General features: G+C 36.0%; 2 protein-coding genes across 3 annotated transcripts in view; one reads left to right on the top strand and one right to left on the bottom strand.

The window, feature by feature from the left end:
* The window catches only part of bicdl2 (BICD family like cargo adaptor 2), a 13959-nt gene extending 3596 nt beyond the window's left edge, over nt 1-10363 (top strand). The window contains exons 4-11 of one of the 2 annotated variants that reach the window (XM_056458578.1): nt 1116-1331; nt 3382-3498; nt 3956-4102; nt 6696-6842; nt 7059-7133; nt 7224-7306; nt 7465-7579; nt 9477-10358. In XM_056458578.1, the coding sequence (XP_056314553.1) occupies nt 1116-1331; nt 3382-3498; nt 3956-4102; nt 6696-6842; nt 7059-7133; nt 7224-7306; nt 7465-7579; nt 9477-9653 (1077 nt within the window). In that variant the 3' untranslated portion in view covers nt 9654-10358. Of the gene's footprint in view, nt 1-1115; nt 1332-3381; nt 3499-3955; nt 4103-6695; nt 6843-7058; nt 7134-7223; nt 7307-7464; nt 7580-9476 lie in introns of both variants that reach the window. The other variant, XM_056458579.1, reaches the window with a different exon arrangement.
* On the bottom strand, nt 9173-24808 carry crfb12 (cytokine receptor family member B12). Its single transcript, XM_056458577.1, has 8 exons — nt 24596-24808; nt 24337-24432; nt 22525-22654; nt 20366-20550; nt 16649-16797; nt 16373-16520; nt 15814-15953; nt 9173-13780 (listed from the first exon to the last, which is right to left on the bottom strand). Exons 2-8 carry the CDS (start codon nt 24395-24397, stop codon nt 12851-12853), a joined length of 1743 nt encoding a protein of 580 aa, XP_056314552.1. The 5' UTR covers nt 24398-24432; nt 24596-24808; the 3' UTR covers nt 9173-12850.

Genomic DNA, 24808 nt, shown 5'->3' with positions numbered 1-24808 from the left:
GCAGTAAAACTGTTAAATATTTTACAGATGTATACTACTGATACAAAGTATGGGGTCAGTGAGATTTATTTATATTATTTATTTTTAAATTGCTCAAATTGTGTAAATATATATTTTATAAAAAATATAGTTTATGTTGCTATACAAAATAAAATCACAAATATTTAGATAATTTTAGATATTTTATCAGTTCATTGAGAGTCATAAAAAAAATTATATCACTATTCATTAATTTATTACTTTTCCCTTCGGCTTAGTCCCTCAGGGGTTGCCAAAGCAGAATGAACAACCAACTCCCCTGGCATATGTTTTATGCAGCAGAAACACAGTCTTCTACAGTTAGTGATGCTGTATATCATTATCTATGGTGGCTCTTCATTAAGATTTTATCTATCTCAAATACCAATAAATAGCACCAACCAAAGAATTTTGGCTTAAAATAACAGAGCTCCTATTGTGTTCCTAAGAAGATACAGATGAAGGCAAAATTAACTGTCCTGTGAAATTTTAATTCTTAAAAAATGTTAATATTTGGTATAATATGTTTACAGAACAAGTACATTTCCTATAATATATAAATAATATAATTGCATTATATTTGGCAATTTTTAATTTTTTTGCCCATATTTTGGACCATATTTTTAGCCCCCTTAAGAATGTTTTTTTTTTTGATTGGCTACATAACAAACCACTGTTGGCCAATGGCTTGCCTAATTTGCCAAGTTAACCTAATTAACTTACTTTAGTTAAGCCTTTAGATTGCACTTTAAGCTGAATAATAGCATCTTGCAAAATAACTAGTAAAATATTACATACTGTCATCATGGCAACAACAAAAGAAGTTACTAGAAATTAGTTATTAAAACATTTAGGTTAAAAAATGTTAAATAAATATTTTCTCCATTAAACATCACTTAAGATATAGTTTACAGAATTAATATTTATTAATTTACAGGAGGGCTAATAATTTTGTCTTCAACTGTACATTTACTGTTACATCATTCAGTGCAGATGTAAAAAAAATCCCATCAAGAACCTCATAATAAACATTTAGCATAAAGAACACCTTTAAAGTGTGTGAATTAAGACATAGTTTGTTCTTATGTGTACAACAGGCTATACAGCAGGAAAAACACATGGTGCAGCGCCACCTGGAGGTGCGGGACCTCGAGGCAAGTCAGCGGGAAGCAGAACTCCAGGCTGACGTCTCAGCGTTGCGTGCGCAGTTGGATCAGAAGCACATTCAGGGTCGTGACCGGCGGCGCGAGGAGAGCGAGCAGCTCATTCAGCTGTCCAACCACAACCAAAAACTTGTGGAACAGCTGGCAGAGGTGACCAGTCAGAAACTTTGAAGTGATGTGTCATGAACAGCCTTTTGAATTATTACATACAGTTCACTGAGGTCCACTTGAAATGTTATTGAGATTTTTACTTCAGCATAATTTGTCATAAATAAGCTATTTTCTATTCTGTTTAGACCACCCTCATCTGCACCATTTGAATAGGGACGGTGGATTGTAGAATCATAAAAGTAAATCCCTACTTGTGCAGTATGATTAGCTAACAGTTTACAAATATATATATAAAAAAAAGTTTGATGCCTTGCTTCTAAGATTAGGTCCCAGATTCTGGAAAGGACATCTGTGCCTACTGATTTAAACTTGTGCATGCGTGCTGGACAGCCTACATCCTTTATAGATTGACAGAGCTGAGAATTACATTGAGATTTTGATTCTTAAATACTGAGCACATATCAATTGGTCTGTAATAACAGACAAACCAATAGTGAATGCATGTTAAAACACAATATAGTTGGCAGCTTTGTATTTGTAAAAAGCATCATTGAATTGTGCCTTGTTTAAAGATGTATCCACAGTAAAATTAAGTCAACAATAGGCCAAGTTCTTACTGATGTGATCTGGAATGAAATGTTCATTCATCCTTTTTTTTTTAAAGTTGAGATCAGAAGGAAGGCAAAGCATAGAGTTTTTCCACAATCTGGCACTTTACAACATCTTGTTATCTTCAGACATTTTAGTGTATTCTGTATATAAATGCGCTAGGCACTCTTGTTATTTATATATCACAGCACAAATTGGTGGGCGGAGCCAAATGGTGAAGTAAAAACAGGTGTTCTTGATGTTCTGTGAAGGCGGGGTTTAGACACACTGTTACAAAATAATGTAGCTTATTCCACAACCTGGTATTTTGGCAGACTGACTTCAATAAAAGCTGGACTTGGGCGGTTCATTCCGCTGTGGCGACCTCTGATTAATAAAGGGACTATAGCCGCAATGGATTTTAGCCACTATTTTGATGCCTGAAACAAATTTGGGAAATTCTAAAAGTATTCTATAATCCTTTGCCTAGTGATGGGAGAAACTAAGCTTTTTAAAGCTATGAAACAATTGTTTAAATTACACCAATCGCCCCAAGCGGAGAACCATCGCATTTTTAAAATGTTCGAAACAGTAATGACGTAATAAAGCCCCGTTTACAGAAATCACGTGACCTGGCCCATTTAAAACAAGCTCCAAAACCACTGATTCGAAACAAAAGATTCATAAAGGTTTCAAAGCCTCATGAAGCAGTCTTTTAAATGCAGCCATCACTACTTAGGCCTAATTCTGTGGTCTTTGATAGTTGGATATACATGTTCACCAATTCTTTCCTTCAGAGGAAATTCATGCAGTGTCAGAAAATTTAAGACACTAGTGTGATTACAGCTACGATCACCATCATTTTTTTCTCCCCTGCATTTTATAATCAAGCCATGTCATGAGGTATTAATCTGAAATGATACCTCACAACAAACATAAACAATCTATAGCACTACAAACGTAACTCTAAAAGTAATGATAACTCACAGCAAGCAGAAACAATCAGAAGCACTACAGATGAAACTCCAAAAGAAATAACTCGTAGCAAGCATAACAAATCAGTAGCACTACACATTTTTATGCCAATCGAGAGGTATCAGTTCAGAAAATGGGTTACTGATCAGGGATGAATGACGTAAAACTCCAGATGAGAATTCTTGAATGTTCGTGTTTGTGAAGGATTATTATTAAATGTACAGTTTGATGTGAATTCAACCAGGATGTTTTGAGTTCTAAAACTTACAGTATGTTTTTATAGACCTTTTATATAAAAACAAATCAAGGAAATTTGGATTTCTGTTCATGACCTTTTAACTTCCGGCACATCTTTCTAGAGGCATTCAGTTGTATTGGATAAATGTGTCAAGCGACATGTAAACACTGATGCAGTTAGATAGCCTTCTGGAATGAAGTCCAGCAGGTTTGGGTTTCTGCTTTATGTGAGAAACTGTCTTAGAAATGATGGTTGACGAAACCCCCCTCTCCTCTTTTCTTTTTCCAGGCAGTGTCATTAGAGCATACTTTGCGCACTGAGCTTCGTACTTTGAGAGAAGAAATGGAAGACACAAGTTTCAGCAAATCCATAAGCTCTGCTAGGCTGGACAGTCTGCAAGCAGAGGTATAGACATGTACATGCAAAACATATGTGATGCATACAGAGTAGCATCAAGACTCATTTGATAAAGATAAACGGGTGAATTTTCAAATGTCCCACAATTTGATCAGATTATAATTCAGAGGGTAACATTTAAATTATAACAAGATTCCAAAAAATTAAGAAAACATATACAAATAAAACAAATCAAATACAAGAAATTAAAAATATACATTTTATAAAATAAATAGAACTTTACCTATTGTCATTTTGTACACAAAAAAACTACAAGCACAGCATTCCTATAATAAAGACAAAGTTATGATTCGTTGGTGTGGAGGTTACGATATTTTTAGATATGCAGTTGTTCTATAACAAATCGACTGGTATTTTGAGATGATCAACTTCAATTCATATCAACATAATGCAACAAAAAGTTTATTTACTATTTTCATTTTTCACGATTGATTGTATATCACAGAACCGAGTTTTGAAAGAGCGTTGCACTCATATGGATGAGCGACTGAAGTCATCTCAAGAAGACAACGAGCGGCTGAGATCGGAGAGGGATGGATTGAGAGAGAGGGTGATTGAGCTACAAACCAGCCTGAAAGATAAAGAAACTGAGGTGAGGAATGTTTCTGAATGTAATATTTGGCCATGAGAGCAGAGAAAAGATATAACTAGAGTGAAAATAAGGGAAAAATGGCATTCAATTACATTGTGTTTACTATTAGAACTGAATTGTAGAATTTTGTGATTTGAAGCTGCACCAGGGCTTGATCGTATCTACAAGTGTTGGGAAGTCTGTTTAATACTTTGAAGGATCTTTTTTTGCTAAATAGGCTTATTTTACTAGTCATGTATAATTAAGCAGTTTTACTATTTATAAATCAGCCAATCTCAGTGTCTCAGGGCACTTTTAGCTTAGTTTAGCATAAATCATTGAATCAGGTTAGACCATTAGCACCTCACTCTCCAAAAACAGTTTTCATAATTTTTCTATTTAAAGTTTGACCATTCCGTTGTTAAATCATGTGTTAAGACCAATGGGAAATGAAAATTTATGGCTATGAACTTAACTTTTATTCTGACAAAATTCCTAGACATGTCAGTTTAGGTCTAGGGATGTAACTACAGAAGGGTCAAGCATTAAATAGGAAAATTATCAAAATAATTGTTAAATATTTTGAGCGATAATGCTATGCAATTAACGCTATTGGTCTAATTTGATTGAATTTAGCCAGAAGGGCCCCTACCAGACTAGGAGATGGATTAGGCAATGGTTAACTTTAGGTGACTTGTAAAATGAAGCTAAGCAAAAAAAAAGTGTTCCCCTCCAAAAAGAACTAAACACTAGAGCTGCTTCAATGTACAATACCTTTCAAAGGTTTGAACAAATAAAATTGGTCAGAAGTGACCCTGCTTTTCATTCGAGCATAAAAATATATGTTTTAACCTGATAACTGTCACCCCCCTGTTTAGCATCTAACATTTAAAAGGTTGTAATGCATAAATGCTTTAAAGATTATATAAAAAAACAAAGCATATATAAAGTGAAAATTTGATTATTATAACATATTTTGGAATTTAAAATATGTCAAAACAAGTTATGCTTTAAATATGATATCACAAAATTTAGGATCTCATCAGATAACAGTTGAGACTCTGAGAGATCTGTTCTACAGTATTTCAGTTCTATTTTCTTCACATATTTTGGGTGTGTTTTGTCAAGATTAGAAAATATGTATATGAAAATTAGTTTTGTAAATTTTGAAAAACTTCCCATGCAAAGGTTGATCTATAAAAACTAAATGACAGGAGAATGTGCGCAGCTGTATGTAAACTCTAAGAAAACATATTTAGCTTGAAGTTGCTGTATGTAAGTTTTTGAGTCTTCTAAAGCATAAAAATACCATAATATGTTTGCAGATGTTTAAGAAACATGCCAAGTGAGCATTCTTGTTTATCTGAAAACAACGCTGAAGTCAGATATTCTCCTTTGAATATAGCTGTTACATGCTGGAACGGCTGTCTTTGTTTTGGTTGTTTAACCTGCCCACTGGTAGTTTAGCCAATTATATTTCAGCACCCTGGGCTGCCTTGGTGGAAAACAGCACATTTCATTCATTCAGTCAGGAAGGCTCTGAAAGTGTGCATCCGCGACCGAAATGCAACCTCCGGTGGACAGTAGCAGACTCAGAACATAGTAACCATATGTACTAACAACACAATACATGACAAAATTTGCAGTGATAAGCAATTTGTCTGTTTGCACCAGACAAAACATGACCAAAGTTTAAATACACCCATTCAGAAGCACAAAATAGTGCACTTACTGCACCTCAACGAAATGGTTATGTTTATAATCTAATTAATACATATTAAACCTCTTTAATTAATAAATGCACATGCTGAATCGCTGATAAGTGTTGTCTTGCACTGAGTCACAGTTCATAAGTTCAATTTCAAACGGTTTATTTTATTTTCATGGTCTGAGGTGAACTATCTGCTGCTGCTTTCAGTAGTATGGCAATAAATGTCATCTAAAATGGCATTTAAACTCACATCGTTAGCATTTAACACTGAATAAACATGAGGTGTACCTGAAGTGATCATTGACAGTTTATCCTGTTGTTTAGCTGCAAGAAATAGAAGCCGTTTCTAAAATATAAATTTTAGGTGTTGGTTAGGAAAATAACGCCTTTTAATAGGGAAATTATTCCTTGTGTCGCATGCTTTTATTTAGAACACGGTTTAAATCTGCCTTTAGGCTCGACAGTCAGGCACACTCCTGTTGGTGTAGTCAATCTGGCAACCTGCACTTGCATGTGTTTTGAACCAGGTGTGCAACACCTAGTTCAACCACTGGGTGTCAAACTTACATACTGCACCTAAATATTGACTTAATTGCACCATTTTAAATCATCATACCAGCCATAATAATTAATAAATAAATGAATGTCATTCTAGTGAATGTTAGGAAGGTTTCTACGCAAAGTTTTATACTTTTAAAGGAAGACCCTAATCTTAAACCCACTTAAAAATTTCACTGGATATAGAATATCTTACTGTTATCGTTCTACACTATTTTCAATGACACGCTTTAATTTTAGTCACGCTAAAGCACAGCCTATGCTGTATAAGACAGCTTTGAATGCTGTTCACAGTTCGCCAACGCTTAGAGAGTTTCAGTCTGGGTGTCTCTGGCTCTTTCACAGCTGGAACAGGAACACAGCACAGTGTTTCAGCTGCGTACAGTCAACCGGACCCTACAGCAAAGGGTTCAAGCCTTGGGAGAAGAGGCCAGTCTGGGGGAGGCCACCAGCTTCCCTTTGTCCCTTCAGAGTGAGATCCAACAGTGCCAGGTAGCTTTCAACCCCTGCATAGTGCAAAGGGGGTTGTGCATGCACCCACTTAGCTTGTAGAACATTTTGACAACAATTCAAATAAATTTAAAATCAACAGTATTTGGGTTTTAAGCATGTACGTCCTTGTTTCTCTCTTCAGCCAGCTCTTTCATTTGATATCAGGCAGAACACTTTTCATCTTTACTAACTGGGTTTCATTTTGATCTCCAACAGGCCAAAGAAACCATATTGGCTCATTCCTCTATTCTGCGAGAAAAAGAAGAAGAGATTCAGAGGCTACAGAAAGAGGTTAGCTATGTAATACAGTGACGTCACTACAGATGACTGACTGACGTCTTTATCTTACATTTGAAATGTTTCGTTTGTTGTTTTTGTCAGCTACAGTCCAGAGAAACTGAATTAGAAGGGCTGAGGGAGGAGGTAAAGCTGTTTCGTAACAGTCCCGGTAAACCTACTTACAAGTAAGAACTGAATCAAAAAGCTTTTTTTGTTCTCTTTGTTGTACCTAATGCCAGAGATAAAGTGATAAGCTGAGATATGAATGGAGGAGATTTTGTATTGAAGTCTTGACGGCTTTTGTTTTGTCCAACACAATGTTTTTCTTCCCTCTCACCTACAGAGCCTTGGAAGAGGAAATGATCTTGGCCAGGCAAGAGCGTGACGCTCTCAACCAGCAGCTTCTGAACACCATCAGGCACAAGGTGGCACTGTCTCAGGAAGTTGAGTCTTGGCAGGTTGGTAACTTATATTTATTTGTGGGATTTTTTTTGCCTGGGGTAACTCAGAGGTTTGTCTTGGGATCCTTTCAGTTCTTGCAAGAACAAACTGTAAAGGACACACAAATACTTTATTGTTACAAGTCATAGTTTATCTGTAGCACAGGTGTCAAACTCAGTTTCTGGAGGGCTGCTGCTTTGCCAGGGTTTGGTTCCTTTCAAGAACATTGCTGTCTATGGAGGGTCAGAGAGCTTTTAGTAGGGATGGCTGACATGAAACTGATGTTTCGACACCGTTACGAAATGCTTTCGCTTCGGGATCTCAACACTATGCACTGAAGCATGATCCAAAACACCCAGGTCACCTGACTAAGGTGATTCGAAACGCACAGATCACGTGACTAAAGCGATTCAAAGCATCAATCACATCAGAATGTACATATAAGCGTTTCGAGAATCTGCATTTGACTGACAGGGTCAGAGTAAATCTCTGTCGTATGTAGCCTAGTGGACTGTGCATGTGCACATAGTTACTGTGCGGCAAATTATTATTATCCAAATTTATGTATTTTATAAAGTTACTGTTTTATGTAGTGTACTGGTGTAGTCCAAATAGGATACAGCTGCGGATATGTCATCAATATGGCATGATTTTTGTGACACTTTATAACAATATTTAATATTTTTCACAGTACACTGATGGTAGGGTGTAGGATTGGGGTAGATGTTAATAAAATACAATAAATGGGAAATTTCATTAATAATATAAAGAATTATCGTTAACTTCCGTCCGCAACCATATCTGATCTAGCAACAACCCTGTTTTATGACCAAAACAAGACATATTTATTCACAAAGTGTTCATTCGGATGTCAGACCAATGTTAAAACAAAACACGCAACAAGAACAGAGCATTTCAAACCCACCATCTATAGCTGCATCACCCTGGATTCAAACCCATTATCTCTGCATGCTAGTCAGAAACTCTCACCACTCCACTAAATCATCTGAAGCTTCAACACTACAATGTGGTGTTTAATACGAAACCTCAGTTTGCTTAACATTCTTTTCTGTAGCTGTTCCTGTGGATTACATGAAAAAATGACCACTTGGTGTCTCTGTAGAGTGGGGTTTCGAAACATTTCAAAACTTTGACACATTTGCTTCGACTGTTTCAGTGTTTCATGAAGCCTTGCTTTGCCCACCACTAGCTCTTAGATTTCATTTAAAACATTTCAATTCGTCTTCTGGAGATGAACCGAGGTCTGAGGTGTTTGGAAAGACAAGAAATTAATGACAGAATTTTGGGTTGGCAACCCTCTAATGCACAGTTGTCAAACTCTGCCCAGTTTAGTTCCAACCCTAATTAAACACACCTAATCAAACTAACTGAGTGCTTTAGGCTTGTTTGAAACTTACAGGTAAAGCTGCGGTCACACTGGACTTTTCTCCCCATAGACTTCCATTCATACGCACGCAAATGCGTCAGACCGGAAACACATGTTTGTGCGTCAACTTTCGCAGTTCACTGCATTGCAAAGCTCAAGCTTGGTGATTTCTGACCTGCGAAATTGCATCACTTGACGGCGTGAGACCAATCGAGGATCAAAATATGACCTCTTTGTGCAGAAATTTAAAACATGGACCAATCGCTCGCTTTTTTAAAACTAATCATGTTGTTTAATCCCGCCCCTTTTTGCAGTGCCGTACAACAGGGATTTTGCATGCTCAAACTCTAGTGTGACCGCAGCTTAAGTGTGTTGGAGCAGAGTTGGAACTAAACCGAGCAGGGCTGTTTGACACCCCTGCTCTATAGTATGCAGTGCATGTTTTGTTTATTTATAAATATGTATGATTTACCTTATGAAGAATAGCTCTTGTTTTATTTTTAATGACTAAAAATTTTCTGTTTTAGGAGGACATGCGTTTGGTGATCTGTCAACAGGTACAACTCCAACAGCAAGAGAAGGAAAAGGAAAACAACAAGGAACGGACAGGCTTTCAAAGAGGCACTCGCACCACCAAGTCACTGCGTCTCCGTGGGGAAGAAGGAAGGAAAGGGTTTTTCTCTTCTCTTTTTGGGGGAGACTGACAGAAAAAGAGGTTTCTTGAATGGCAGTTGGCATGTAATCTTTAAAATCACTCCGATTTGTAAATAGAAAGAAATCAAATGTTTGTACTTCATAGCCACATTATTGCATATTTATATTTTTCAGTATTTATTTGCAACTTTAAAAACAAAAATAAATTCATAGCATTTATTATTGTATTTCACAGTCTTTTACTGGAGGGGTTCATCTTTTTTAACTATAATAAAAAGGGCCTAAACATTTAATAAAGCATTATTAAGCATTACAGTCAGTGCCCTTTATGTAAACAAAACGTTCCCACTCTCAAGCCTTCAATAGTTGTCATATATAAAGACAGAAGTGTACCCCAATATGTTAATAATATTACAGATTTGATTATATAATGCAGCACCTTATGAAACATTTACAGAAGACACATAAACACATTGATTTGGAGGGAGACAACATGAAAGTAAAACTGACATAATAAAACTTCGTCAAAGATATATGATTGCTCGTATCATTTGTGTTAGTGTACCTGTATCTAATATCAACTATAGATTTCAAAACATTCCTTTTACAAATACTGTAATGAATCTCGCAGTTTACAATTCCAGGAGGACAAAGGAAAACTTGTAAGGATACTTTTTCCAAATAATATTTTACTGTTAATAATTTCAATCACATAAATAAAACTTGTTTTTGGTGTAACCACCATTTACCATCTTTTACGGCTTAAAAAAAATCTGAGAAAATATTTTAAATGTAGCTGCTGTCCATTAAACAATAAAAAAAAGCCTAATTAACATTTTATTTTACTATAGCGATCTCAGAAGTTACTCCACTTCATGTAAATGTATATACACATACACAACAGTTGTACATTTCGTATGACATTCATTGATTTTCTTTTTGGCTTCGTCCCTTTATTAACACAGCGGAATGAACCGCCAACTTATCCAGCATATGTTTTACACAGCAGATGCTCTTTCAGCTGAAACCCAGTACTTGGAAATATCCATACACTCTCACGGACAGTTTAGTTTTATTTAATTCACCTGTTCACACGGGGAGAACATGCAAACTCCTCACAAAAATGGCAACTGACCCAGCCAGGGCTTGAATCAGCGACCTTCTTGCTTTGAGGCAATCATGCTACCCACTGTGCCACCGTGCTGCCCATTTCATATGACACTCAACAGAGAATTCTGAAATGATGCACTGCATTATAAATTGCTTCATGTAGCACCAGGAGTCTGAATGACCATTAGTTGACCAGGGGTGCGTTTCCCAAACAACGACGTAACTCGCGGCTGAGCTATCATAGTACGATGCATTGTTTGGGAAAAGAACGATGAAGTGAGGAGTGTTTTCCAAAACCCATAGTTTCTCTGTCGCAGATCCATCGTTTGAACCACATTTAGTTATAATGTAAAACGCCCACTCAAACTAAGTGGGGTGGAGTAACAACTATTTTAGAGAAAAAACCCATAATTTTGTTTGTGCAAATTCTATTGATTTACGCACACGCATTTAAAAAAAAATCCAATATTAGTTTTGGTAAAAACGTGCACTCGTTTTCTATATTAATTTGAATATATGTAAACGTCACATATGGGCCAATGTTTTCTTTACAAATATTATTGAGAACATTACATATTCTAAAACATAAAACCACTTAGTAACACATATTCTAATCTCATATAAATCGTTAGGCTAATAGTTGTAATTTACAGTAGGCAATTTATAAAAAAAATCTTCATACTAAAACTTCATAATAACTAAAACTTCATAATAATTATTATTATAAATTTATGATTAATATTATTATTATTAAGTAGAATATTGTTTGTTTGTTTTTTTTAAAAGTCTACCTTTACAATTTGAGACATTCAGACCACTGCAGAAATGTTCTAACCAACAGGCCCATGTCATAAACGGTACTGATACATTTCTTAATAAATAACCTACTATAAGTCAAAACCATTAATGTATGCTATATATTTTTGTTTTCACAATCTTTGGAGAGGTAACATAAATTCTGCTTTTAATTAATTGGTCACCTGAGACACGGCTGCGTTCAAAAAGGCATTTAATGTTTTCAAAGTGCACTGTGAAGGGAACGCAATTGACAATATGAAGATCGCCAAAACTGAATTGTAAAAATACTTTGAAAGCAAATTACACATTAGAGAAATGACTTTAATGCTTTTTATTTAATCATTCCAACACTGATAAAAAGATTATTCCTTGGTTTTACAATTTTTTTTTTAAGTTAAGTGGTTGTAAACTATTTATTTAACATTACTCAATTTGTTTGTAAAATTTTTCAGTGAAGTTGGAATGTTCAAAAGGAATTGGGTATAGGGGGTATAACTGGGAATAGAACACAGCCAGAAACTATGCTTCTAACTACAGCTTTAGAGGTGTAGTTGCAAGTGTACAAGTTTGCGACACAGTTTACGAATGTTCGTTGAAATGATGGATTTGACAAACGCCTAATCAACGAACTATGTTGGTAACAACGCAATGTGCGACCATAGTTAGCTAAAGATGGTTTTCGGAAAACACACCCCAGATGGTCAATCATTTGACAAGCTGCAGCATCAGTGACATTGTAAAGAATGTGCAGTCACTATGTTAATTAGGCACACGTGTACTGTACATGCTATAAAAAACAAAGGCTACAAAAAGCAGTTTTCACAGCGATGATAAAAACCATTTGGGTTTGCCCAAGAAACTCAAAATAACGTTGTTTCAGCTTCCCCATAAAACCATATATTCCAATGAAGACCTATTATTTTGAAGAGTATACCTCAACCTAAAGCTGAGTAGTTAATGACAAAGTGGCCATTAACAGGCAATGTTTAGGTTCAGAGTTCATTTTGTTTCTGTTTGATTTCTGGAAGGTCCAAAAGTTCTGAGAGTCCTTGAAGTTCACATTTTTGTCATGACTACCCCTGAGACCAATGGGGATGTTAATGAACCGTTCTCTCCTGGTGTATATAACCAAGTGTTTTGATTCTTTGTCAGTGACTGCTCAAGTCTTATTCTCCTTTTCATGCCTACTTTGGTTGCTCAGAAGGAAATAAGATACATTTTTTTGCTTGGGTTTGGTTTTAGACTCCCCTTTTCAAAGAAGGTTTGGAATACGTAGATTCTCTTTAAAGGCCTTGGTGATTTGTAAGTTTGTCCTTTATTTAAATCTTTACCTTATACTTCATACTTTTTTATTATGTCTTGGTTCATAGCCACCTTCTAAGACATTTTCAGGCAACAATACATTCATTTCCTCCTCATCCTCTTTCCCTTCATATGGCAGTTCTCTTTCATAATTATCACTAGAAGAACAAGATAGAGTTTCCTCTGGAAAATAGATGTCCTTCTCATATTTCTTAAGTGTATCCATAATACTTGTTTGTAGCTTTTCTGATGATCTCGATTGTTTTGAAGTACAAGATTCTGAATGCATATCGTCAACATTTATTTCAGATAATCCACTTCCATCGCTCTGTTCCAAATCAGTAGCAGTTGTGTATGGATATGACGTCTCAGCCTCCTCTGAGGGGCTAAGAGTAAAATCGGGGCCTATTGTAAAACATGCCCTCTGAATGTATTCATCTTTAAAGTCATCTTCTGATGCAGAATCGTGGTCCTCTTGGTCCATATCCTCCTCGTTCTCTTTCTCCTCATCTGGCAGTTCTCTTTGATAGTTAATGCTAGAAGCACAGGATAGAGTTTCCTCCAGAAAACAGATTCCCCTCTCGTTATTCTTATGCATATCCATAATACTCATTTGTAGCTTCTCAGATGATCTTGAATGTTGTGAACTGCAACATTCTGAGGAACCTGAATGCACATTGTCTTTATTCATTTCAGATAATCCACTTCCATCGCTCTGTTCCATATCAGTAGCAAGTGTGTACTGATTTGATGTCTTGGCCTCCTCTGGCAGGTTAATATTGCTGATGGAATAAGAGTTAACTGCAAAATTTCCCCTCTCAAGGTATTCATGTTTAGAGTCATTGTCTGAAGCCAAATCTCGATCCTCTGGGTTCATGTATGTTTTTGGCCAGGTCAGTGTTTGGTAAATTGTTTGGAATGCCTCAGGGATTAGTGGTAGGACCCTACAAGGTTTTGAAACGTTGAGCTGCAAAGGATGAAGAAGCATTGTGTTATTATAAACGATAGGTAACCTGTACAATGAATTGCATTTATTTGTTCGGTAACATTTTACAGTAAGATCCTATTGCATTAACTAACATTGACTACGTTTACATGGACATCAGTAATCAAATTACCCCCCGTGACAAACGAGATATTGTATGTCAGGTACTGCTGGAAGAGTGTAGTTTTAATGGGATTTGTTACCGCATGTTGTATGGGGGGAAAAAAAACTTCCGCATTTTTGGGTGTGCGTGTAGTCCTTTGCTGACTCAATAGGTGCAGAGACTAGTGTCAAACAGCTGTGTGTGTATGAAATCCTGTCGCAAAACACAGTGAAAATCCTACACGACAGTAATAGTTTGACTGCTGTGTTTACATGTCTGCAGTGCACTTATATAATGTGACTAAAATCGACATACTCCACATGTCTTAATCGGATTTCTGTGTAGTTCCATTGTGACCTTAATCAGATTAATAAAAATAATCGCTGTGTACATGGACTCCTAATCAGAGTATTGTCTTAATCATATTAAAATCTGATTATTGGTGTTCAAACATACTTAGTGAGTGATATATTTGTTAATATTGTTAAGTATTTCTACACTGCAAATCTGCATGAATAATTTGATCATGTTGAGAAATCTGTAGGGAAATCTTTCACCCTAAAGTGAAACACAAGTGTTGTTATGGGTTTACAAAATGTTGAGTTTGTGTTCTTTTAATGCTTTGGTTTCAAGTAGATCACTTTCTTAAGTAGATCAAGAAGATTTTTTAAAACATGGGCCAATTCTGAGAAACAAATCTGCCATCTTGTACTCATCCTCTACTTGTTTCAAAAAAGTTTGAGTTTCTTCTGTTGAACACAAAGAAAGATATAAACTGAAGAATGTTAGAAAAAATAAATCTTTGACTCCCATGGTATTTTTGTCCCTACTGTGGATGTAAATGTTTTTATCCAACATTCTTCAAAATATCTTGTTTTCTGTTCAACAGAAGAAATTCGTCAACATTTAGAACCACTAAACCAGTGTGAGAAAATGAGAAAATTTCATTTTTTGGGTGATCTGCCCGTCCAAATTGGGGTATACATAGATAATAATCTAAGATCTTAGATAATAAATCTATGTATATGCCTGATCTCAAAAGGAAACCTAACTATTTTACGTTTTGTCAGTTTGTGAAGTTTATTTATAGACTAATTTAAACAGGATCACGTGCTTATGATTGTTCTCAGCTAGTCCCACATCAGCCACGATTGATTCTCCAATCAGATGATTTCTAACTCACTCTAAATAACCAGAGTTTTCATATCACAATATCTTGAAGAATCCCTCCCCCTACTCGCCCCTCCTTTCCAGATGGTCGACACGGCGGCCCAGTGATTAGCACTGTTGCCTCACAGCAAGAATGTCTCCGGTTAAAGTCCCTACAAATTCAATTGACATTTCTGTGCAGAGTTTGCTCGTTCTCCCTGTGCTCGCATTGGTTTTCCCAGGTTCTCCGGTTTCCTCCCTCATTTAAAAAAAACATGCATCGAACAAACCAAATTAGCGAACATCTCTACTCTGCCATCCTCTATCTGTCATTAGCTAGAAATAAGCCGGGGAGGAGTTCATCGAGATCTATCTGAGCTCAATCTCCCCTCTCGCCCTGCAAACGGGAGGGAGCCCAGGGCTCGAGGATCTCATTAGCTCACGGCTCTCTCCTGGGACAGCATGCCGAACAATCTTTTAATCAATCATCAGGTAAGTGTGAACTCTTAAAAGTGGCTAATTCGTATGAGTTTGTATGAGTTCAGTCACATGACAATGTACTATATTTGTAAGGAGCCATGGAACTAAGCCTCACCCCTAAACCCAACTGTCATCGGGGGATAAGCAAACTACTAAATTGTAAAAATAAGATATCATACGAATTAGCCACTAAATCAAAAAGTTACGATTTGTTTTGAGATCATGTTGGTATAAAAGTATTAAACAATTTTTGATCTATTAAGTTCCGAATTCAAGTACATACCAAGGCTGATGGAACACGTAGTTTCTTGATGTTGGGCTTAATGTGATTAGAACAAACAAAAAACAAAACAATCCCAGCTAAAAACATAATCAACAGCACAGCCACAATGCCAACTATTAGCACAACACTTCTAGGAGAATCTGAAAAAAAAACAAGGATATAGATGCGTTACCACATACATATACTACATGTTTAGTAAGATTAAAGTCAAATTTATTGACTTACAAGACTGAATTTATCAGATCATAATTTAGTTAAAACAGAAATATGGTAAACTGTTTTGATCTTCTATGTAAATATACTTTCAAAATGTAATTCAAAATGCAGGATTTTCAGCGTCATTACTTCAGTATTTGCTGCTCGAAAAACATTTATTACTATTATCATCAACATTATTTAATATGTTTAAGGAAATTATACTTTTTAGAGGATTCTTTGATTATTATGAAGTTTAAAAGAAATGCAGAAATCACTTGAAGTCTCCTGTAACCTATTATTTACAATGTCCATTTGGATGTATTTAATGCGTAATGTAATTAATTAAATATATCCATTATACCTAACAGAAAGATGCATTTGGTGGTGTTGAAGTTGTTGTTCTTTGAGGCCTGATGATGACTGGCGGAAACACTGACGCAATAGTTCTTACCAGACGGCACATCGTGGAAAACATAGGGGGATTTTGAGGTTGATATCAGAGCTACAAACTAAATAAAGAAAAGAACATTTAAGCAACATTTGTCCATTTTTAACTAAGCAATCCATTCTAAAGTGTGAAGATTTTGTTAAATTTTGGCTGTAATATCAATGATGAAGATTCTGCGTAGGTTATTACCTTAGATTCCCCTGCAGGACTGTTCTCGAAAAGAGAAAGCAGGTAGTCCATTGTTTTAGTCCATGGATTTGATTCCAGCCAATGACTAAAATTGATTTGAATGGATGTTTGGTGTGTTGAGATCTCTACATCTGGAGGACTCAGACGAGCTGCATTAAAATCCAAACACAACCATTTCAAAATTTAAGAACAAAACGACACTGTTTGTCAACAGCCTGCACAAGAGCAAGCTTACGGTGGCTGAGCGAGCTCAAACGTGCATGAAAACAGAAAAAACGCGAACAGATTAAGAAAACATCTTCAACAATTTCACAACACACACAAACACAGATTCGCATCACTACAGAAACACACTTCAAACATCGCAACGGAAATGTTGGGAGACATCGTTTTTCTATATGAATGTGTTTCACAAACCCTCTTTTGTCATCTTGGTGACAGCCATATCACCCTGCAGCCCAAGACTGGTTACTCACTGAAGCTAAGCAGGGCTGAGCCTGGTTAATACTTGGATGGGAGACCACATGGGAAAACTAGGTTGCTGTTAGTTGTGCTCAACCTGCGGACTGTGTGAGTCCTAATGCCCCAGTGTAGTGAAGGGGACACTATAGTGTCAGTGAGACGTTAAACCGAGATCCTGACTCTCTGTGGTCATCAAAACATCCCACTTCTCTTAAAGAGTAAGGGTGCAACCCTGGTGTCCTGGCCAAATTCTCTTCATCGGCCCAATCATCCCCATCCACCGAATTGGCTCTATCACTGTCTCTCCACTCCACCAATAGCTGGTGTGTGGTGAGTGCACTGGCGCTGTTGTCCTGTGGCTGCCATTGTATCATCCAGGTGGATGCTGCACACTAGTGGTGGAGTGGAGTAGAGAGACCCCTCCCCCTCCCCCTCATGATTGAGAAACGTTTTGGGTGTATGGCCATACATGATAGGTAGGGCCAGGCGGATTCTGCGGACGTTTTTTGCTATTTCTGCGAAGAATTTTGGTAAAAATCTGCGGATTCTGCTGAATTATTTTGTGAGTAAAACCTTAATATATAAAATTAAAAATAATATATTTTAAATTTTATTTAATGTTTAAAATGCAAATCCAATTAGATTCACTTTATTTGGTAAACAAAGCAAGTCTCTCATATAATATCTCTACTAAAAGACAGAAAATATTACTGTACATTGCACATATTAGTCAATAATATTACTGTAATTAATATAAATACTGAACTGAATAAATATAAATTTACAAACATTTACTCAAGTAAATAAACAGAATTAATGATGGGCTAAAAATCTGCAAAATTTGGTGTAAAATCTGCGGAATTCTGTGCACGCAGATTCCGTGTGGGCCTAATGATAGGTACATGCGCTATATAAATATACATTACATTACATCTGTCATGATTTCGTACAGATATGAAATAGATTGGCTATTATGGAAATGATCTTGCTCTGTCTGTGTTTGGTTTTTGTGTGTGTGTGTGTGTGTGTGTGTGTATATTGTCATTGAATTAAGTGCTGACCTTTTATAGGACTCCCCTTTTATGCTAATTGCATTCCAAATATGTTTTGGCATTGATGGTTCCAGAAAGGAACTGTAACATCCATAGAATTATTTTATTCCACAAAAGATTCTTTAGAATTTTACAATTTTCTTCTGGTTACAAAAAACAGTTAAAGGAATAGTTCACCAACAAAAATAAAAGTTCTGACATCATTTATGGCCCTTGTACTCTTGAAATGTCATTTGAATAAAATCAGGGCTAAACTAAGTTGGTTTTGAGTTTTTGGCAGTTCGAAACAGCTCATCAAAGCAAAAAGCAACCAAAGAGTTCAGATTCAAAAAGTGCTGTCTGAAATGTTCTTCTTAGATGAGCATATTCTCAGCCTCTATATGTTAATGTTCAGTTATTTCATTGGCAATCAATACAACCTATTAATCTCTATAAAAGTGAAATTACTCTAGCTATTATGGAAATGATCTTGCTGTGTCTGTGTTCTTTTATGTGTATATCATCATTGCTGACCTTTTATAGGACTCCACTTTCATGCTAATTGCATTCCTAACGTATTTCTGCCCTTGATAATTCCAAAAAGAAACTTTATCATCCATGGAACTATTCATTCATTCATTTTCTTTTCGGCTTAGTCCCTTTATTAATCCAGGGTCACCAAACCGCCAACTTATCCAGCACAGGTTTTACACAGCGGATGCCCTTCCAGCTGCAACCCATCTCTGGGAAACATCCATACACACTCATTCACACACATACACTACGAATAATTTAGCCCACCCAATTCACCTGAACCACATGTCTTTGGACTGTGGGGGAAACTGGAGCACCCAGAGGAAACCCACGCAAACGCAGGGAGAACATGTAAACTCCACACAGAATGCAACTGACCCAGCCGGGGCTCGAACCAGCGAACTTCTTGCTGTGAGGCGACAGCACTACCTATTGCGTCACCCTCATGGAACTATTTTATTCCACAAAAGATTCTTTAGATTTTTACAATTTTCTTCTCGTTACAAAAAACAATTTTAAGAACTGTTAAAGGGATAGTTCACCCCCCAAAAAAGTTCTGACCTAATTTAGGGCCTGGTATTCTTGAAATGATTTCGAATAAAATCAGGCCTAATCTAAACCTTTTTAGCAATTCAAAACAGCTCACCAAAGCAATAAGCAACTAATAAAAGTCAAAGAGTTCAGATTCAAAAAGTGCTGTCTGAAATGTTCTTCTTAGATTAGCATATTCTCAGCCTCTATATGTTAATGTTCAGTTATTTCATTGTAAAGGCAATCAATACAACCTATTAATCTCTATAAAGGTGAAATTACTCTAGATTGGCTATTATGGAAATGATCTTGCTGTGTCTGTGTTCTTTTATTTGTATATCTTTTTTATTTGCTGATCTCCACTTTCATGCTAATTGCATTCCTACGTTTTTTCTGGCATTGATGGTTCCAGAAAGAAACTTTAACATCCATGGAACTATTTTATTCCACCAAAGATTCTTTAGATATTTACAATTTCTTCTCGTTACTAAAAACTTTTAGAACTGTTAAAGGCATAGTTAACCCAAAAAAACGTTCTGACATAATTTAGGGCCTGGTATCCTTAAAATGATGACATTTCGTATATAAAATCAGGCCTAAACTAAGTTTTTGGCTGTTCAAACAGCTCACCAAAGCAAAAATGCAACTAAAAATTCGGATGCAAAAATGTCATCTGAATGTTTTTTCTAAGATTAGCATTTTATATATATTTATGATATATATTCAGTTACTTCACTATAAAGGCAATGAATACAACCTATTATTTCTAAAAAAAAAAAAGTGAAATCACTGTAACTACACCCAGAACTCTCAGAAAAATGTAAATCCTCATTTTAGAAGAACATTTCAGATGGCATTTAGAGGCTTTTGCCTCTGAACTCATTGTTTCCCAGTGATGGGTTGTGGCTGGAAGGGCATCCTCTGCGTAAACATATGCTGGATAAGTTGGTGGTTCATTCCGCTGTGGCGACCCCTGATTAATAAAGGGACTAAGCCGAAAAGAAAATGAATGAATGAATACATCTGAACTATTCAGTTCTTTTTAAAAAGTCATTGCAATAAAAAAAGACCCCTTCTGATCCCTTATTTTAAGGAGAATGTCTTGTTTGGTGAAGCTGGCCCTAATTTTAATAGCCTCCTATAATACATAAGAACTTACTGTCTCCATATGGCTGGAAAGAGCTTGTTGTAGTTGTCCAGTTTGAGCTTGTCCCTTTAAATGTTGCCTTGACTCTCAAAAAATAATTCCAATGGAGGTCAAAAGGTGGCTTGTCAAAGTTCAGGTCGCATTTCAGGACGTCTATGTCAGTACAGTTTGGAGACCCAATCCACTTTCCTCCAGACCTATCAGAAAAATTGCAAATGCCATTATGAGCACACAGTAGAAGGTTAGCCCATAACACATAATTCTGTCATTACTTCTTGTCTTTCACAACTCCTGAGACCTCAGTTCATCTTCAGAACACAAATTAAAATGTTTTAGATGAAATCTGAGATCTCTCTCCTTCCTTAGACTTCAATGTTTTAGGGATGTTCAAAGTCCAGAAAAGGAACCAAAACTTTCTCATACTTCAGTGGTTCAACTATAATCATATGAGTGATGTAGTAACTGTTACTATAGTAACAAACTTGCACCCTCACCTAACATGGAAGACATACACTCATTGGACACTTTATTAGGTACACCTTACTAGTACCGGATTGGACCCCTGTTTGCCTTCAGAACTGCCTTAATCCTTAATGGCATAGATTCAACAAGGTACTGGAAATATTCCTGAAAGATTTTGATCCTTATTGACATGATAGCATCATGTAGTCGCTGCAGATTTGTCGGCTGCACATCTTTGATGTGAAACTCCAGTTCCACCACATCCCAAAGGTGCTCTTTTGGATTGAGATCTGGTGACTGTGGAGGCCATTTGAGTACAGTGAACTCATTGTCATGTTCAAGAAAACAGTCTGATATGATTCACGCTTTATGACATGGCGCATTATCCTGCTGAAAGTAGCCATCAGATGATGGTACACTGTGGGCATAATGAGATAGACATGGTCAGCAACAATACTCAGGTAGGCTGTGGCGTTGATACGATTCACAATTGGTACCAATGGGCCCAAAGTGTGCCAAGAAAATATCCCCCACACCATTACACCACCACCAGCAGCCTGGACCATTGATACAAGGCAAGATGGATTTATGCTTTCATGTTGTTGATACCAAATTCTGACCCTACCATCCTAATGCTGCAGCAGAAATCGAGACTCATCAGACCAGGCAACGTTTTTCCAATCTTCTATTGTAAAGTTTTAGTGAGCCTGTCCGGATTGTAGCCTCAGTTTCCTGTTCTTAGCTGACAGGAGTGGCACCCAGTGTGGTTTCTGCTGCTGTAGCCCATCTGCCTCAAGGTTGAATGTGTTGTGCGTTCAGAGATGCTCTTCTGCGTACCTCGGTTGGTTATTTGAGTTACTGTTGCCTTCCTATTAGCTGGAGCCAGTTTGGCCATTCTCCTCTGACCTCTGGCATCAACAAGGCATTTACGCCCACAGAACTGCCACTCACTGAATATTTTCTCTTTTTCGGACCATTCACTGTAAACATTAAAGATGGTTGTGCGTGAAAATCCCAGTAGATCAGCACTTTCTGAAAAACCAACCATGCCACATTCAAGGTCACTTAAATCACCTGTCTTCCCCATTCTGATGCTCGGTTTGAACTTCAGCAGATCTACATGCCTAAATGCATTGAGTTGCTGCCATGTGATTGGCCGATTAGAAATTTGCGTTAACGAGCAGTTCGGCAGGTGTACCTAATAAATGGAAACGCTGCTTTATTCGCAAGTGTTTTTATGCAATATTCCAGTTTGGCTTAAAAGTTTAATTTCCATCTTTGGATGGAAACATGAAGCCACACGAAATGTTTTGGCAATGTTTTTTTCTGGACTTTGAAACCATTGCTTGTCTATGGATGATGAGGGAGCTCTCGGATTTCATCTAAAATATCTTAATCTGTGTTCTGAAGATAAATGAAGGTGCCAGGGATTGAAATAACATAAGTGCGAATAATTAATGACTGAATTTCATTCTTGATTGATTTAACCCTTTAAGTAACAATTAGTTTTCTTAACTCCACCAACATGCTGCACCAAAAGAACTGATTTTGCTGGATCAGTGTTTTAGGTCAGGGCTCTTTTTGTTGAATAAACATGTTCAATCTAAACTCGTGGAATGTCTGAGAAGTGACACTGTAGTCTGACACAGGTCTGGATAATAGGTGCAGCATGAAATACTTCTTTAAAAAGTGTTTTAAAGTCTGGTTACATGTTTTGGGCATGTATGAACTCCAACGTATATCTGGTTCCAGGAGGATTTCCTTGTCCTGGAAGCCATTCAACTGTAGCTTTAAAATCCAACAATCCTACATTCAGGATCTTGGGAGGAGAAAGTGTTGCTGTAAATGAAAAAACAAAACAAAACATAATGGCATTGTAGCATTTGTTTAAATATTCAATTCAGTTCAATTCAACTCAATTGGTCAAAGACAATAAAGGGGTTTCAAGCATCAGAATGAGAAAAGCTTAATACAGCTTTAAATGAAGTTTTTATTTAATAAATAATGACAGTCATGTTTTTCCCATGATTTCCAGAAGACACCATTTAAAATGTGACTCAGTGTAAGTGTGACACAACTTGCATACCCGAAACCTTGTCATGCATACTTAGAATATTTAATGACATGCTAAGGCTTTTTAAACGTCTCACTGCAACCCCGAAAGACTAATTAATTCTCATTTTACATTTTTTTTGACACCATCCTTCATCAAACTTTATATTCCTTATTGTTTAAAATGTAATAAAAATTGAGCATTTTCACTTATTCTTTCAGATATTTTATATCATTTACTAAGTACAGGTCTGTTGTTCTAATTTTAACAAAAAATACATTATGCTGAATGATGATGTTTGGCATTACTTTTTATTAAACAAAAAAAAATTAGTTTTTGAGTTATTTAATCATCTTCTGCCAAGATTTCCTTTTTAAGGATGTGATAAGTCAGTTGTAGTTGTTCGTTTTGTATAATTTATCTTTGTCATGATAATTGGTAGCTTATTGGTAGTAAAATAATGATCATTTGACATAATTACTCTTTATTGCAATATATATTTTTAACAATTAGCTATTTTTGGTCAAGTTTAAAGTATTATCATTTCAATAATGTGTTAAGTAGTTGACATAAAAGATAGCACAGATAAGGTGATTGTATATTATCCTTATGAATATGAAAAAATGGCCCTGAAAAATGCAGTGCGCAAAGTTTTCTCCTCAACACTAAATGTACACTGAAAATAAATTATTCAAAGATGATTCCTTGGATTTACTCATTTTTTTTAAGTTAAGTGCTTGTAAACTATTTATTTGGGCTAAATTTAAACAAACAAATTAAGTTGAACATTACAACATTTTATTTGTTTGTTTAAATTCAACACAATTTGCAACAATTTTGCAGACATCATTTTTTTAAAGTAAATCCATGATCCATAATCAGGGATATCTGAAATATGATGCTCATTACTTGCCTTTATTTGACTTCTGTGTACAGTATATAAAGTCATATTTGTACATTTAATTTGTTGTGGACACTGACCCACACTCAATTTTTTATTTTGCTTCTTGCTCAAACTACTTATCTAAAATGAACTGAAACAACACAATTCTTGAGAATTGTTTGGGACTTAAACTTAATTATTTTATGTTCAATCCTCTTAAATTTGTTAACTTAATCGATTTGTTTTCAGACAACATGAATGAATTGCGTGGAACCCTGCATTTTTTATTTATTATTTGTTACATTTATTTATTATTTTTTAACTTTAAGTTAATTTATGAGCTTTTACAAATTTAAGTGGCTTGAACATAAAACAATTAAGTTGTCCCCCCCCAAAAAAACCCTAAAAAATTGTGTTCTTTCAGCTCATTTTAGATAAATAGTTTAAACAAATATAGCCATCGTCCTCTTTAAGTTTATTGACAAAACCAGGAGTATGAGTGCAACAAAATAGTAGGTAATTATATTATGATGACAGTAAGAATGGAGGTTACCATTGATTTTCCTATATGCATACAAAAAGTACCTTTACATGGTGTCAGATATATCAGCAGCAATGTAAACATGCAGGTCCGAAAACCAGTCATTGTGTCATCAGATCATAGCAATCATCAATCTCCCCCTGCAAAAAACATTATGCAGTACATAACAACACAACATGCTGTAAATAGAAAGATGCAAAATAGAATGAATAGTCTGCTGCTATCAATTTTGGACTTGAAGAGGCAGAACAACAATCTGCAAAACCCTCAATTTACTAATTAAGCTCAATAAAAGTCACTCACCACAATGGATTCATCCTCGTTTCTATAAAACCAGAAGTCCTGAAGACAGCAGACCCATCTTAAATACTTGCAGCTATATTGAGGATTTAGCAAATGGCTGAAAATAAAGTCGACTCACTTATATGACTGAAAAACAAACGTTTTCTCTGTCTAAATGATAAATAGCAGCGACATTGGCAGAAGAACTATCGTCAAGTTTACACTGACACTACA

The sequence above is a fragment of the Danio aesculapii genome, chromosome 5 (genome assembly GCF_903798145.1).
Source record: "Danio aesculapii chromosome 5, fDanAes4.1, whole genome shotgun sequence".
Classification (NCBI taxonomy): domain Eukaryota; kingdom Metazoa; phylum Chordata; class Actinopteri; order Cypriniformes; family Danionidae; genus Danio; species Danio aesculapii.
Note: the sequence above shows the minus strand (reverse complement) of the source record. Positions and strands in the feature narration are given on the sequence as shown.

What these genes read in the sequence shown, in the direction of transcription:
- crfb12 (XM_056458577.1), bottom strand. Translation starts at nt 24,397, where the DNA reads ATGACTGGTTTTCGGACCTGCATGTTTACATTGCTGCTGATATATCTG. An exon ending in TTTCCAGCCATATGGAGACA is followed by an intron (nt 16,798 to 20,365) that starts GTAAGTTCTTAT and finishes ATTTTAATGCAG; the next exon opens with CTCGTCTGAGTCCTCCAGAT. An exon ending in CAAATGCATCTTTCTGTTAG is followed by an intron (nt 15,954 to 16,372) that starts GTATAATGGATA and finishes TTTTTTTTTCAG; the next exon opens with ATTCTCCTAGAAGTGTTGTG.